The 15,897-nt window shown below is 39.8% G+C and overlaps 1 protein-coding gene across 1 annotated transcript in view; it reads left to right on the top strand.

The window, feature by feature from the left end:
• The window catches only part of ANKFN1 (ankyrin repeat and fibronectin type III domain containing 1), a 361,962-nt gene that overhangs the window by 53,498 nt on the left and 292,567 nt on the right, over positions 1 to 15,897 (top strand). Inside the window, exon 2 of the mRNA XM_054457189.2 lies at positions 1,858 to 1,939. Within this exon, the coding sequence (XP_054313164.1) occupies positions 1,928 to 1,939 (12 nt within the window). The 5' untranslated portion in view covers positions 1,858 to 1,927. The remainder of the gene's footprint in view (positions 1 to 1,857; positions 1,940 to 15,897) is intronic.

The following is a 15,897-nucleotide window of genomic DNA, read 5'->3' as shown; positions in this document are numbered from 1 at the left end:
AATGCCAGACACTTATAAACCCATCGGATCTCATGAGAATTCACCATCACAAGAACAGCATGGGGGAAACCGCCCCCTTGATTCAATTACCTCCCATCGGGTCCCTCCTATGATACATGGTGATAATGGGGATTACAATTCAAGATGAGATTTGGGTGGGAACACAGAGCCAAACCATATCACTTATAGATTCTGGATATTAGTACTTTGTCAGATGTATAGATTGCAAAGATTTTATCCCACTCTGTGGGATTTTTACTCTGCTGATTATTTCTTTTGCTGTGCAGAAGCTTTTTAGCTTAATTAAGTCCCATCTATTTATCTTTGTTTTTGTTGCATTTGATTTTGGGTTCTTGATTATGAAGCCTTTGCCTAAGCCAATGTCTAGAAGGGTTTTTCCAATGTTGTCTTCTAGAATTTTTACAATTTCAGGTCTTAGATTATAGTCTTTAATCCATCTTGAGTTGATTTTTGTATAGGGTGAGAGATGAGGATCCAGTTTCATTCTTCTACATGTGGCTTGCCAATTATCCCAGCACCATTTGTTGAATAGGGTATCCTTTCCCTACTTTACATTTTTGTTTGTTTTGTCAAAGATCAGGTGATCGTAAGTATTTAGCTTTATTTCTGGGTTCTCAATTCTGTTCCATTGGTCTATATGCCTATTTTTTTTGTGCCAATACCATGCTGTTTTGGTGACTATGGCTTTATACTATAGTTTGAAGCCAGGTAATGTAATATCTCCAGATTTGTTCTTTTTGCTTAGTCTTGCTTTGGCTGTGCAGGCTCTTTTTTGGTTCCATATGAATTTTAGGATTGTTTTGTCTAGTTCTGTGAAGAACAATGGTGGCATTTTGATGGGAATTGCATTAAATTTGTAGATTGCTTTTGGCAGTATGGTTGTTTTCACAATATTGATTATACCAATCCATGAGCATGTGATGTGTTTCCATTTGTGTTGTCCATGATTTCTTGCTGCAGTGTTTTGTAGTTTTCCCTGTAGAGGTATTTCACCTCCTTGGTTAAGTAAATTCTAAGTATTTTAATTTTTTTGCAGCTATTATAAAAGGGGTTGAGTTCTTGATTTGATTCTCGGCTTGGTCGCTCTTGGTGTATAGCAGAGCTACTGATATGTGTACATTAATTTTGTATCCTGAAACTTTTCTGAATTCACTTACCAGTTCTAGGAGCTTTCTGGATGAGTCTTTAGGGTTTTCTAGGTATATGATCATATCATCAGCAAACAGTGACAGTTTGACTCCCTCATTACCAGTTTGGTTGCCCTTTATTTCTTTCTCTTGTCTGATTGCTCTGGCTAGGACTTCCAGTACTATGTTGAATAGAAGCAGCGAGAGTGGGCATCCTTGTCTTGTTCCAGTTCTCAGGGGGAATGCTTTCAATTTTTCCCCATTCAGTATAATATTGGCTGTGGGTTTGTCATAGATGGCTTTTATTACCTTAAGGTATGTCCCTTCTATGACAATTTTGCTGAGGGTTTTAATTATAAAGAAATGCTGGATTTTGTCAAATGCTTTTTCTGTGTCTATTGAGATCACCATGTACTTTTTGTTTTTAATTCTGTTTGTGTGGTGTATCACATTTATTGACTTGCAGATGTGAAACCATCCCTGCATCCCTGGTATGAAACCTACCTGATCATGGTGGATTATCATTTTGATATGCTGTTGGATTCTGTTAGCTAGGATTTTGTTAAGGATTTTTGCATTTATGTTCATCAGGGATATTGGTCTGTAGTTTTCTTTTTTTGCTATGTTATTTCCTGGTTTTGATATTAGGGTGATACTGGTTTCATACAGTAATTTAGGGAGGATTATCTCTTTCTCTCTTTTGGAATAGTGCCAATAGGATAAGAAATAAGCTGTATGAAGAAATCCAGTTTGAGACCAGAAGCCTGTGGGCAGGCTACATGAATGAGAAGGTTAGTTTTTCAGCAGTCCTCCTTGAGCCTATGCAACTCCATACAAAAGAAAAAGGAACCCAAGTTGGATCAGCTGAGCTAGTAGTTCCAGTGCCTAGCACTATACCCAAAGGCCCAAACCACTCACTGTAGTTCTCTTTACCTTGCATGAAATGTAGCTGGAGTTTTTTTGCTAGTTGGTCCAAATAACACAACATTGGTCTCAGCAGCACATTTACTACAAGACATTGCTACCAAAGCAAGCCAGAAGCTAAGACTGGCATTGCCCATTCATGCTAAAGCTGTTCACAATAGCTGTACCAAGAGCAGCAGCCTCACATCTGAGTTCTTTGTATTTATTCTTAAGGTTTCCAGGCAGTGCACTAACTTATTAGGATTGAGATGCTAATCCTCCACCCCCTCTTCTTCACTAAATGGTATCAAACTATCAACTTTATTGGTAGCCAGGGAGTATCCAGTAACTTTAACATACAGAGCAGCTGGGAAGCTTGACTAAAGAAGCCAAACCAGGGTTTCTAACTACCCTTCTCTAATTGAAGAGCCTGGAGCTGGCACCAGAGCAATGTAACTCAACCATCCCATCACAGGCTGAAAAGCTGGCCCCAAGACAGCAGGCCCCTGACTTGCAGCATCAACACAGGAACCCCGGTCTCTTGTGTACACGAGCAGTGGCTGTAACCAACAAGCCTACCCACTATAAAAACATGGCCCACACTGGATGTCTGGTTTCGCACAGTCCAGTAAGACAATCTCCTCCTAGACAGAGGAGAAAGTAAAAGGGTGAAGAGAGAAGTCAGTCATTCTCACTTCACATCCCTCACTCATGTGTGGGAGTGTGGAAGCCTCCACCTCAAGGAAAATAGAGGGAGGCAGGAGGAAGGAGAAACATTTCTCCCTCCCATCTATTTAAGCTATCTACACCTTTCCCCTGATTTAAGAAAGCTTTGCTATATACCAGGTGTCATCCTAAGTGCTGCCCATAGAGTAACACATTTCAACTTTCTAACAATCTTGGGGGAAGACTAATATGATCTCTGGTTTACAAAGGAAATTGAGGCTGAAGTAATTTGGGATTTCAGTCCACATAACTCTTACCCCAAAAGCTGTTCTTAAAGCAATAAGCACATGGCTATTTAATATATGCTGAAATCCCTTTGAGTTCACTTCAGTTCACTTAAACATTTCATATGTTAGGGATCGTACTGTGCCCAGGGAGGCAAAGGATGGGAGGACAGTCCTGAAGACTTGTTCTTAATATATATCCACACATCCCAAATGGGCATTCTCATGCCCCAGGAAGCAAGAGAGTAGTATGGCAGAAAGTTTAAAACTAGGGTGTCTCTTACTCCAGATATAGGTATAAAAGATGGATTGAGTGACCTCAGTGGTAATTAATTTAAAACATTTTAGTATTAACACAAACTAGAATGTATTTGGGAGCAGAAGCACAATTAGCCTGTATTTATTAAGAGAATACATCAGACTTCACAAAAATGTGGGGAGGTCTCTTTGGCATATCCTCAAACCTCTGGGGATGTGCCTTTAACTCACCTCTGTTGTAGAGCTCTTTTAGTAGAAAATGTTTAGAGGAACGAAATATGCGTTAATAAGAATACATCCAAGATACACAGTGATGATCTCTGTCTGAGATGGTGAAGCTTGAGGGTGGAGGGCATCAAGAAAAGCTTCACAGAGGGGCTGCTGCCTTTCTAAGCCAAAATTGGTCAAAGAGTAGGAAAAGCAAATTTTGAAAATAGGTAAGCCAGGAGTGTGGCCTGAAATAGTTACATCTCTGAGATTACATCTTTCTTGTATTAAAAAACGGGATGATGCTCCCTATTGCACAGGTGATTTGGAGATTCAAATTAGATCATGCATATGCCTCATACATACATGGTTAGCAAAAAAGAATGCTAGTGTCTCCCCCCGTCATTCTTTCTTCAACTGTAGCTCCCACTAACTCCTCATTCTCTCTAATCTGGTTTCCACTCCTTCCACTCTGCAAAATATCTTTCTCTAAGATTTCCCCTGACCTTTCCATCACTAATCCCAGAGGCTACTAGTCAGCCCTCATTCTCTTAGACCTCTGGAATATTTAACCCACTTGTCCTCTTCAGCCCATTTGAGTCTATTTCTCCTAATGGTTTCTATTATCTGCTGCTGTTGTCCTCTGTGGAAAAAAATGGGCTAACATGCAAACAAATAATATACAGCTATTAAAAATAAGGATGTATAGCAATGTGTACTGATATGTATAAACCAACTGCCCCAAGGCCTCTAGCCTTTTGGGGCAGTAACCCTTTCCTTTCATAACCAAGTTAAATAAATAAGTCCCCATCCACATAACTGGAGGAAATCCACCTACTTTTCCAGTATCTCTGAGGATTTCCTGCATGATGCTTATGTTCACTTATGGTTATCTGTCATCCTCGTCTCCAAACTCCTGCCTCTGGTATAGAGTCACCTTTTGTGGCCAAGTAATTTGGGCTCTGTACAAGGAAGCTGTGTACTTTAGCCCTGACTGGGGATGATCCTGGAGCAGCAGAGCACTGTGCTTAGGTGTGAGAGCAGTACACTGCCTGAGTCCAGATCCAGAATCTATCGCTTACCAGCTGTGACTTTGGGCATTGTTTTTAACTTCTCTGTCTGGCCTTCACCACACCCAGTTTCCTCATCTGTAAATTGGGATGAGAATAGCACCTACCTTACAGGGTTATTGTGTGAGAAAGCCCATTACCAATAAGGTGAGCAGACACACTGAGAAGGCTGAGACAGAGGTGAGTTTTCTCAACTTAGAACAGGGGTCCAGAAAACACAATGAAAGGCACAAGAACAGGAAGATGGAGAGGCATGGGCCCGAGAAGAAAGAATCCGATTGAGACAGGAAAGAAGGAGCTCAGGGTAGCCCAAGCATAGGTTTTTCACTTGGCAGAGGAGGTGCGATTCATGTAGATGAAGGAATCAGAAAGCTGCAAAACTAGTTGGGCACAGATAGGGTCAGCTCCATGGGCTTGCACTTAGTGAAGCCACACAGGACTCTGTGCTCAGTTTAATGCTCTGCTGTCACTGTCTTGAAATTCTTAATAATTTTATAACATGGGGCACCATTTTTTCATTTTTTCACAGAGCCCCACAAACGATGTACCTGGTCCCAGGCACAGCTATCGGTGCCAGAGGCAGCGTGGGTGGGAGGCTGCTGGGCAGACAGAATTGTGTTGCTGGAGAAGCCTAGAGGTTCATTCACCTCACTGCACTCTATTGAATAGCCATGATGTGTTGAATATGCTAGACACCATGGAGGATAAAAAGATGAGTAAACAGTTGCCTGAGTTCATGCTCCGATTCATAAGGAATTCAAGCCATTTACTCTCCTGTTAGAAGGGTTTTAGAGCAGCATCAATTGAGGTCACCTTTTGTGAGAAAGAACTTCAGTGTGGCTTTTTTTCCCCAAAATTTTATGTATGTAGGCTTCATAATATTTTGTAAGTGGCCTCAAAGAAAATGTTCTATTAAAATTGATAGCTAAATATGTAAACACTGGTCATTGATCAGCTTTCATATTATCCACAGCAGTTTTGAAAGCAGATCCTTTATTCCTTGCCAAAAACTACTGCTTTGATATTGGAATAACTAATCCTTGGAAATTTATTATTTAATTATAACATTTGGACAGTAGCCTACGAGACATGAAAGATTTCTGTGAGTCTGAATTGTCAGCTGACAACTTGGAGTTAGAAATTTGAAATGTCTGAAAGTTGAAAATATTCAGAGTCGGATCATAATGATGTCATGTAGAAAAGATTTGAATATAAATGGAACTTCGAGGCATCATTGGAGAGAGTCTTTAGTCAAACAACTCTTGTTCTGCTTTTTTATTCTAGCAGGGTTATTACACTGAAGTGGCTAGTGCAGAAATCAAAGACCTTTCTAAATGTTGATGTCAGTTAATCAGAGAAGGGTGATTTCCATAGATGATACGCTCTGCTAGAAAAAGCATAAAAATGGGAGCCAAAAGACCTAATTTCTATTTTTTAAACAAGGCACACTCCTCTGTGCCTCAATTTACCTATCTGTAAAGCAAAGCCTCAGGTGGAGGACCCCACATTGTTAATGATGCTGCTCTTTAGGTGAAACTCTGCCCAGATCAGCCTAAAGGGCCCTTTCTGGCCTCCTACACCTCAAATTCAGCATCCCATGGGATAATTAAGCCTATTGGGAATTCTAGTCAGAGAAATAATGCTCAAAGAAGGAAAGCTTCTATCGTAGGATGTGAAATAAAAGGAAGAAAAAGGAAAATATAAAAAGAAAGAGAAGATGACGATGGTGCAGTCAAAGCTTGTAAGCTTAAACCCCACACTTAAAATCTCTACAAAATCCTGGGAGATAACATTCTCTCACCCACATCAGGACTTTAGGACAAGGGAGGAATCTTACTCCACAGAACAGTAAATAATTGAGGATTGAATACGAAGCATCCCTGTCATTAAAGGACCTCCCTCCATCCTTCCAGCCAGCAAAAATTTCACACTGCCCTCCCTTCTCCAGAGATCTCACCTCTCTACTGCTCAACAAACTCCCCCTAGCTGACTTTAGGAATTGCATCCCTCTCACTGTCTTCTGTAGCAGCGTTTGACTCCTAGACCACCGATTCAAGGTCTAGACCAACTGTGCATTTGCTAAGTCAAAGACCATTTCCTCATGGTTTCAATTTTAGTGACTCCAAAGAGTTAGCAGAGTTCTTCGAAATTCCACCACGTTATGTTGAACGGAATGCATAGAGCAGTGGTTCTTAATTGAGGAGGAAGGGCCCAGCAATTGTGCCCCTCCAGCAACATTTGACAATGTTTTGTGACATTTTTGTTGTCACAAATGATGAAGAGGATAATACTGACATATGGCAGGTAGAGGCCATGGACACTGCCAAATATCCTACAATGCACAGAACAGCCTCCACAACACAGAATCAATCAGGCCCCAAATGTCCATAGTACTAAGGTTGAGAAACCAATATAGAAATTTATTTTCCCACTGTTACGAGTAAGTTCATCTCTCCTTCAAAGGCAAAGGAAGCTAGTCAGTTTAGCTTTTGAATAATAATTTTTTTTACCATACTATGTTTAAAAATAATTTGTACTTGTCTTTCCCTAGTTAAGGGGTTTTGGGTATAGAACTTTTAAGTGATGTCTGTGTTCCCTGAAGAATAATTAGTGACTTCTAGATTTCTAGCACTGTTATCTCTAACAGATTTACTTGCTAGGATCTTAACAGTTACATGTCCCAGTGGCTCCGCAAATTCAACGTGTCTAAAACTACTTTGGCCACAGCTATAGCTTAGAACTTCATCCTTTCTCACCTGCATTCTACCTCCTAGTGAGTCATTAGATTCCAACAAAATCTTCTCTCATATTGCTCATTTCTGTGGCTAACCATATCAACCACCCCATTCTCCAGGTGTCACCTAATCCCCTACCCACATCCAATAGATCACCTGGTCCTACAGCCTGTTTCTCCTTAGCCCCTTCTCTCTCTCTCTCTCTTTCTCCCTCTCCCTCCCTCTCTTCCCCCCCCCCCTCCCTCCCCTCTTCCCTCCCCTATATTTCTCCTCTGGTTCAGTTCCTCAACACAGATATCTGGGTTAATTAAATAACTCCTTCTGACTATTCCTTTTTCCAAGCTGACCTTTCTAAAATCCATGCTGTACAAATCCATTCATACTTCTTCCCTATTTTAGGAACTTTTAAATACATTTCTTGGATTTCAGAATAATGTTCAACCTCTTACCTGGCTGAGATTATCTAACTCTTGCTTGTCTCTGTCCCATCTCTTTTCACTCTTCCATGTGGAATTCTTTGGTCTAACTTTTTTGAGCTACTTTGTGTTACTTCAGCACGTGCCCTGTCTCGGGGACTTCACACATGCTGTTTTCAGCAAAGAATACTCTTTTCCACATTTTCTTCTTGCCCAACACCTAATCATCTTGAAATCTCAGCTCTGACATGAACATCACTTCTCTGGGAGAGTGTCTCTGGATCACCAGAGCCATCCTTCACCATGTGTGTCCCTCAAATACCCTTGGAATAAAGGGTACTTTCATCACATAAATTTGTGACAGTTCCTCTCCCTGGAATTCATACCCAATATTAGAATATTACAAGTTCTGAAAAAAGACTGCCATAAAAACATTTATTGATCTTTGATCCAATGTTTCCCAAACTTACTTGAACATTTAACTTATTTTTTCTGCAAACCTATTATCATCTTTTTTTGGAAAATTTTGCCTTCATCTGATTTAGGAAGAACTTCCTTTGCTCCTATAGGTACCCCAGGCATAGGTCTATTACAATACTTTTCACACATCCCTATAATTGCAGAGTCATTTTCTAATAGGTCTCATATACAGTAGACTGACTACAAATGTCTCAATAATAAAATAATCACCATGTTTTTATCAGCATTATACATCCAATACCTAGAACACATTTTAGATATCTGATAAATATTTGATAAATAAATACATTATTGGACAAAGGACAATCTAGTTCATTGCTATTAATAATTCACCTATGTTAAAGAGTAGGTGCATTTTTTGATTGATTGTTTTTGTTTGTTTATTCGTTTTTGATACAGAGTCTCACTCCATCACCCAGGCTGGAGTTCAGTGGTGTGATTTCAGCTCACTGCAACCTCTGCCTCCTGGGAGCAAGTGATTCTCCTGCCTCAACCTCCCAAGTAGCTGGGACTACAGGTGTGCACCACCATGCCTGGCTAATTTTTGTATTTTTAGTAGAGATGGGATTTCACCATGTTGGCCAGGCTGGTCTGGAACTCCTGACCTTAGGTGGTGAACCCGCCTTGGCCTCCCAAAGTACTGGAGTTGCGGGCATGAGCCACTGTGGCCAACCAATATAATTGTTTTGATAACATATTTTAATATTCAAGATAGAATATAATTTATGATATTGACATGCTTTCTGACAGTGCCATGTTTAAGTGAATTTCTTAATGTCATTATCCTGAAGATAAGGGTTTATGCTTGATCTGGCTTCTTAATCTGGGATTGGCATGGAAATCTTTTTATTGTTTTGGTAGTCAGTTTTGAATTTGTTGCTGTTGTTGTGTGTTTTGCTTTTTAAGAAGACCACAACTAAAGATCACAACTCAATTGTGAGTTATTTGGGGTCATTTTCTGCCCCAATGGCGGCTACTGAAACCAGTACAAACTGTCAGAGCAGTTTCATTAAAGGTATTAGGAGGCCCTTGGCTTTTTAATATTAAGCTCAAATCCAAAATGACCTTAAAAGGCAGTAACATTGAAGTCAGAAAATCTGTATTCTAGTTCAAATCACTTGTAGCATGATTTGGAGATGATCATTAAATCTCACTGATTCTTGTTTCCTCCAGTAACTTAGTATGCTGGTAAACTTATTCTCTGTCTTCTGAAGGTGTGAGAATTACATGAGATGATCTATGGAAAAACTGTGTAAGCTTGAAAGCATTCAACAAGGCACTCCCAAATGAAATGCAAGCCCCTCAAAGGGGGAGCTCATCACTTATTGATCACTCTCATGCTTAATACAATACCTGGAAAAAGAGATATTCATAAATATTGAATTAATTAATGCAGATAATAAAATGATAAAACTGTAGCCCTGAAGCTATGTTAATGCAATGGGAACAAAAACAAAACACATTTAAATATTGTACTAGTCCAGTCTCCCATTATTATAAAGAAATAGCTTCTGGGTGCTTTGGCTCACGCCTGTAATTTTAGCACTTTGGGAGGACAACTTGGCAGGTGGATGGCTTGAGTATAGGAGTTCAAGACCAGCCTGGGCAACATGGCAAAGCCCCATCTTTATTAAAAAAATACAAAAATTAGCTGGGTGTGGTGGGGCATGTCTGTAGTCCCAGCTACTCGGGAGGCCGAGGTGGGAGAATCACCTAGACCAGGGAAGTTGAGGCTGCAGTGAGCTATGATTACACCACTGCAATCCAGCCTGGGTGACAGAGACTCGATCTAAAAAGAAAGAAAGAAAGAGGAAGGGAGGAAAGGAAAGGGAAAGGGAAACAGAAGCGAAAAAGGAAAAGGGAAAGGGAAGAGAGAGGAAGGAAAGAAAGGAGGGAGGGAGGGAGGAAGAAAGGAAGGAAGGGAGGGAGGAAGGGAGGGAGGAAGGAATGAAGGAACGAACGAACGAACGAAAGAAAGGCAGACCTGAGACTGGGTAATTTATAAAGAAAAGAGGTTTAATTGGCTCACGGTTCTGCAGGCTGTACAGGATCATGATGTTGGCATCTGCTCGGCTTCTGGAGAGACCTAAGGAAACTTAGAATCATGGCAGAAGGTGAAGGGGGAAGCAGGCAGGTCACATGGCCAGAGCAAGAGCAAGAGAGGGAGAGCATAAAGATGCCACACACTTTTAAATGACCAGAACTCATGAGAACTCACTATCGTGAGGACAGTACCAAGAGATGGTACTAAACCATTCATGGGAAATCCACTTCCATGATCCAGTCATCTCCCACCAGGCTGCATCTGCAACATTGGAGATTACATTTAAACATGAGATTTGAGTGGGGCACACATCCAAACTGTATCAAATATGTAAATATGTGCCATATTTATACATCTGCTTGTATATATGCCTATTGATGAAAGGCCTGAAGTAGATGAAAGGTGACCAAATTATGAAAATTTATAAGGAAAATTAAATGTCAATAAACATTAGAATCAAACAGAACCTTATATGATGTACAAGAAATTAATACTTTTTTTAAGTTCAGTGATAGCCAGATATAAGTCTATACCAAGAATAATTTTAAATGGTTAAAAATACATTCAAATATTCTTATAGCAATCAAGATATACAGAAGTCCAAATATAATTTGAAGTGGTTGGAAACATGGATGAACTTTACCTGAAGAAACTCTCTCCCAGCTCTCTGCAGGGGTGACAAAGCGATTTCGAACACAGTTATCTGTAGATGGGAAAAGCTAAAGCTCAGCCTACATTTGTTTGCAGTACAGGAGTCCCCGACACCCTGGCTTGCAGGTTTTGGAGGTGGTGAGCAGATTCAGCCATTGGTGGGCATCTTCTGGACACCATCATTTACAGGGCTGGGGAAGGTGAGGGCACTGAAGCCTGGGAAGATGCCTGCCTCCCAGGAAACAGGGAACACAGGCTCTTTTTCTCTTCAGTCCAAGGGGCCCACCCCATAGAGCCTACTGCCCTGTGTGGAAACTTGTAAGAAATGCAGAATTCCAGTCCCCACCCCAGACCTTCCAAATCAGAATCTGCTTTTTAGCAAGGTCCCAGGTGATCTGTGGACACATTCAAGTATAGGGAGCATTGGCCTTAGTGGTTGTTCTCAGCAGGACTGCTTGCTTTAGATGTATGGCTGGGGAGGAGCCCAAAAGACTCTTTTTGTGTGATACGAAGAGACTTGCCACACTCTGCACTTGCCTGGAGGATCCTGAGAACTTGGAGGCTTCACCTGCACCCTCAGTTGAGGGGTTCTAGCCTACAAGCCTGTTCACCAGGAAAATATTCCTCCTTTCCCTCTCACAACTTGCAGACCCACTACTAGTTAGGAGACCCCAAAAGCCTGCCTACATGTGTGCTGAGAACTTATTTCACTGTAATGGGTCAGAAAGATCTGGATGTTTGCAGACAAGTAACAGTGAGGAGAAAAAATGCACAAGGCCTTGAAGATGACTCAGCAGTTTGAAGGAGGAAAGAACAACACAATCAGAACAGGTGGCTCTCTGTGAGATAGTCTTAAAGAAAGAAAGACAAAGGACACTAAAAGAATATAATGCAAATTCCTAGGGAGACTAGGGAAATTATTACAAAGGAATGATCTGAGAAAAATAGAGTTCTTGAAACTCAAAAATATTGCTGAAAACTGAATAAGGATCTTGAAGCTCAGGTGGAAGATTAGCACACAGAGAAGAAAAACTCAAAGAAATGGAAGTTATGCATGCTAAGTGAAAAATACATATAGAGGACACATCTTATTGTTGATAGAGGGTGAATAGTTTCAACCTTCTTGAAGAGTGATTTGCACAACTCATCTAATATTAAGCTGCATCTACCCTATTATAAAGTACTTGCAATTCTAAGAACTACTTTGGAGTATAAAACCTCACGTCTAAAAGCAAATGTTCAAAATGCTTGGTCATTACAAGCCCACTGTAATTGCAAAAAATTACTAACAACGTAAATGTCTATGAATATGGGATTAGTTAGGACATGTCCATAAATGGAATCCTACTTAGCCACTAACAAGAATAAGGAGATCTCTATATACTGACTTGGAATCTGTGTCCACAAAAATGTCATTAAGAGGATAAAAGCATATTATAGAAATTTATCTAGCATGACCTTGTTTTTGTTATAAAAATTTTCATGACATACGTATGTATGGATAAAAGTTTATATGTGCATGCTTTCATAAGCATAAAAATATTTAGAAGGATACCCTCACATGCTGTTGATAGAATTACTTCTGGAAAACGGGGGTGTTGGACAAAGTGTTCACTTCTTTGTGTGCTTCAAAATAAATCTGTGCAGTTCTGAGTTCTTTTACTTTATTTGAGTGGGTTTTTAAATATTTTCTAAATGTTTGATAATGAAAATTGCTTATTTAGATTAAAAATATTTTTAACTGTTAAAAAGCTATAAAGAAATCAAAACACAAGGAGTCATTTATAAATAAACATGCTAAGTCAGTGGAATGGTTCACCAAGGCCTCAGCAAAGGCACAGAGTCAAGGCTAGGAAAAAACAAAAAACAGCAAAATTCCAATACCGTAGGAGAAGCCATTGGCAGTGTTTATAAAATTAGTAAAACACGAGTGAGGCCAAGGGATTAAAAAGCAACTGTGAGCAAAATTATTAGAAGTCATGAAAAACAATCTGATATCACTTTTTAAAGTTGAGCTCATTGTGGGTCAAATCAGAACCCACAGAGACAAAAGAGGTCATGTCCCCCAGTTATAACCATTTAAGAAACTAGTACAGAATATTTTAATCCAATGGATGGTACAGTTCTTTGTACAGTAAATTTTCAGTTTGGACTTAATGAAGACAACATAACTGTCACATAGTAAGCACTAGGATTGGGCAAGTTCTCTTCCAAATGCTTTATATATATATCCTCCAATAAGCACAACAATCTTAGGAGAAGTACAGTGCTACTCTTATTTCTATTTTATAGATGAAGGCCTCGAGACTTAGATTAAATAACTGGCCAGAGGTCACACTGGAGGTTGGTGGAAGAATCGAGACTTGAACTCCTGGCCCCCTGACATTGCTTCTGCCCCCAGAGTGGGGGCCATGGGCAGAGCCCCTACAACTCTTGACATCACATCCCTATGCCTTCATCACATAGTCTTGGCTTTTAAAGAACACTTGATCAAAGCAAAGAGGAGATACACTATTCATAAATTATTTTTATTATCTGATAACTGGCATATTCTATCTTAAATAAAACCTTCATTCTTAAATTAATTTCACAGGTAATTTAAGTGGTTACCTATACTCCTGAGAATCAGTGGGATAGAAAATAGGTAGTCCTACCATAGCATTAAGCAAATAAGTAAAATTAACATAAAATAGAATTAATTCAAAATTCAGAATAAGAGGACAGTACCCACCTCATCTCAACATTCATAATCTTGAACATATAGAAACTAGATTATTGTGTATCATAAAGAAGAATAGGTATATAGGAGATTTTACTCCATAGGTTACATTATGCAATTATACTTGCATTGATGCAACTTCTTACAAACCATAAACATTTTAAATAACTGACAACTCAAGCTAGATAGGCTAATCAGCATAAAACACTCAGAAATTTCTAAGTGATCTTATTTTCTAATGAGTGTCAATTGTAGGTTACAGATGACAACCAGATGGGATCAACCACAGGAACCAGGGTGAGGAGTTGAGATCAATGAATGGTGTGAAGAATCCCCTGGTTGAGCACTTGGTTTAAAGATAAAGATGTTCTCAGAAGAGATCACAGACAGAGATGTATCCTCAGTGTTCAGCACAGTTCATATGAAAGCGGATTCCAGCAAAGGGACCAAAGAATGTGTCCAGGGCTTCGGACAAAGTCTGTTCTGTATGAACCTTGCTACTGAATCAGGCACATGTCCTACCATGATCCGAGGAGGGTAAACTGCTGACCATGCAGATCTTCTGAGGTGGGCATAGCACAGGGCAGAGCCAGGATGTACCTCACATCTCCCCTGAGGTGGGAGCAGAGAGACTAGGCTTCCCTAGCTAAAGTCTTCTAGGATCCACATAAGAAGATCCCCATTTATGATCTCTTAAAAACCCTTATGTGGTGGGAGAATGGTCTCTGCCAAAGTATACACAAATCATGCAAATGGTGGTCCCTCAAGTGAGCCAGTTCCTGCTGCCCAGGGTTCTTGCACTCGGTGATGTTCCCTTGCTTGGTCTGCTCCACATTCCCCATCTGCCTTCTTATGTCCTGCTCTAGCGTAAGAATAATATCTCCCTAGGGTTATTATGAGGAATAAACTGCTCAGTACCTTAGGAGGTTCTTGATGCATTAAGCACTCCATATTATTAACTATTATTATTAAATATGAATTTTTTACCAGATGCTATTTCAATGCTTCCCCACATTAGACTTCCTGGACCTTTCTATCTGGATTGATTACCCAATTCCGTCTTCCCTCCTCACTGACCACTGTTGTAACTTTGTGTTATATTGTGATGTGATCCCTCTAAACTGTCCAGTTGTCCCTCCAACCAGACAGAGGTTAATCACGAGGGGAGGGGATGTGTTATTAGGGCCCAGCACAGTGCCTTGCACATAGTAGGCACTCAATAAGCATTCAGTGAAGGAGTTAACAATTTGAAGGCCTCTCTTTCTCCTTTAAGAATTCAGGTTTTTCTTTGTCTGTTGTGGAAATAAGCTTTAAAAAAGCAGAGGTGAGTTTTTATGTAACTCTCTGGCCTGAAAGAGCACACTGCCACAGTATGCTTAACTGCTTGATTTATTTTGTACCTCAAGAAAAATGATCAGTAACATTGAATTGAATAGATACATAAGGCAGTCTCAAGGACATCCCTGAATAGTTTTCAAAGTAATCAATAATATTGCTGTGAAAATGTTGCCCAAATGAAGAGTTCTTGTCCAATGAATCTGTGAAGTAATAGACAGATAATTTTCTTTGTGAATACTTTTGTGGCCAAAGAAGAACGCATTATGTGAGGCAGCAGTAAAAACTTTTCTCAGTAGGTGAGAATGTTCCAAATTTGTTTCCTAGCAACAGGTTCTTCAAAGGAGCTGAAGGGTACACAATTTCAGAAGAATTTTCAGTGCTTAGTGACACATGTGAGATCTTGTCGGGTCAAACTATAGAATCCATCTAAGAAATTCAGTCCAATAAAAATGCATCAACCTCTTACCTGTATAAAGAGGAATTATCTGTATTATTTATGGGCCCAGAAATTTAATAATTTAACAATTTGTCAATCCATGAGCCCCACTCCTAACCGTCTTCACAGATAGTAAATGAGGAATTAGGTGGCTTGCTAAAACACGTAGAGATTTTTTAATAAGGATGTTGATTGGAGATACTGAGTAGTTGGAGGAATGAAAATTGGAGAAAAGCAATCTGGATGAGGAATTTGGGACAAGGGTACAGCTTTGACTGTCATAAATGGAAACATCTTACCCAAGCAAAACCTCCATAGCTACCTTCCCAGCTCCCATTTCATGGATTTATCATATGTTCTTAATTTGGTTTTACAACTTGGCCTTCTGATAATAATAATAACAACAGTAACAACACCAGGTAGAATTGGAGAGAGTGCTGGAGAGAAGAAATACAATAAGTCTGGTTGGCTAGTTCAATGGCTTAAGACTTTCATCATTTTCTTGCTTCTGGTTCACACTGACATGAGGAGGACTTTATCTA

The sequence above is a fragment of the Pongo pygmaeus genome, chromosome 19 (assembly GCF_028885625.2).
Source record: "Pongo pygmaeus isolate AG05252 chromosome 19, NHGRI_mPonPyg2-v2.0_pri, whole genome shotgun sequence".
NCBI lineage: Eukaryota > Metazoa > Chordata > Mammalia > Primates > Hominidae > Pongo > Pongo pygmaeus.
The sequence above is the reverse complement of the archived record's forward strand: the minus strand, read 5'-3'. Positions and strand labels throughout refer to the sequence as shown.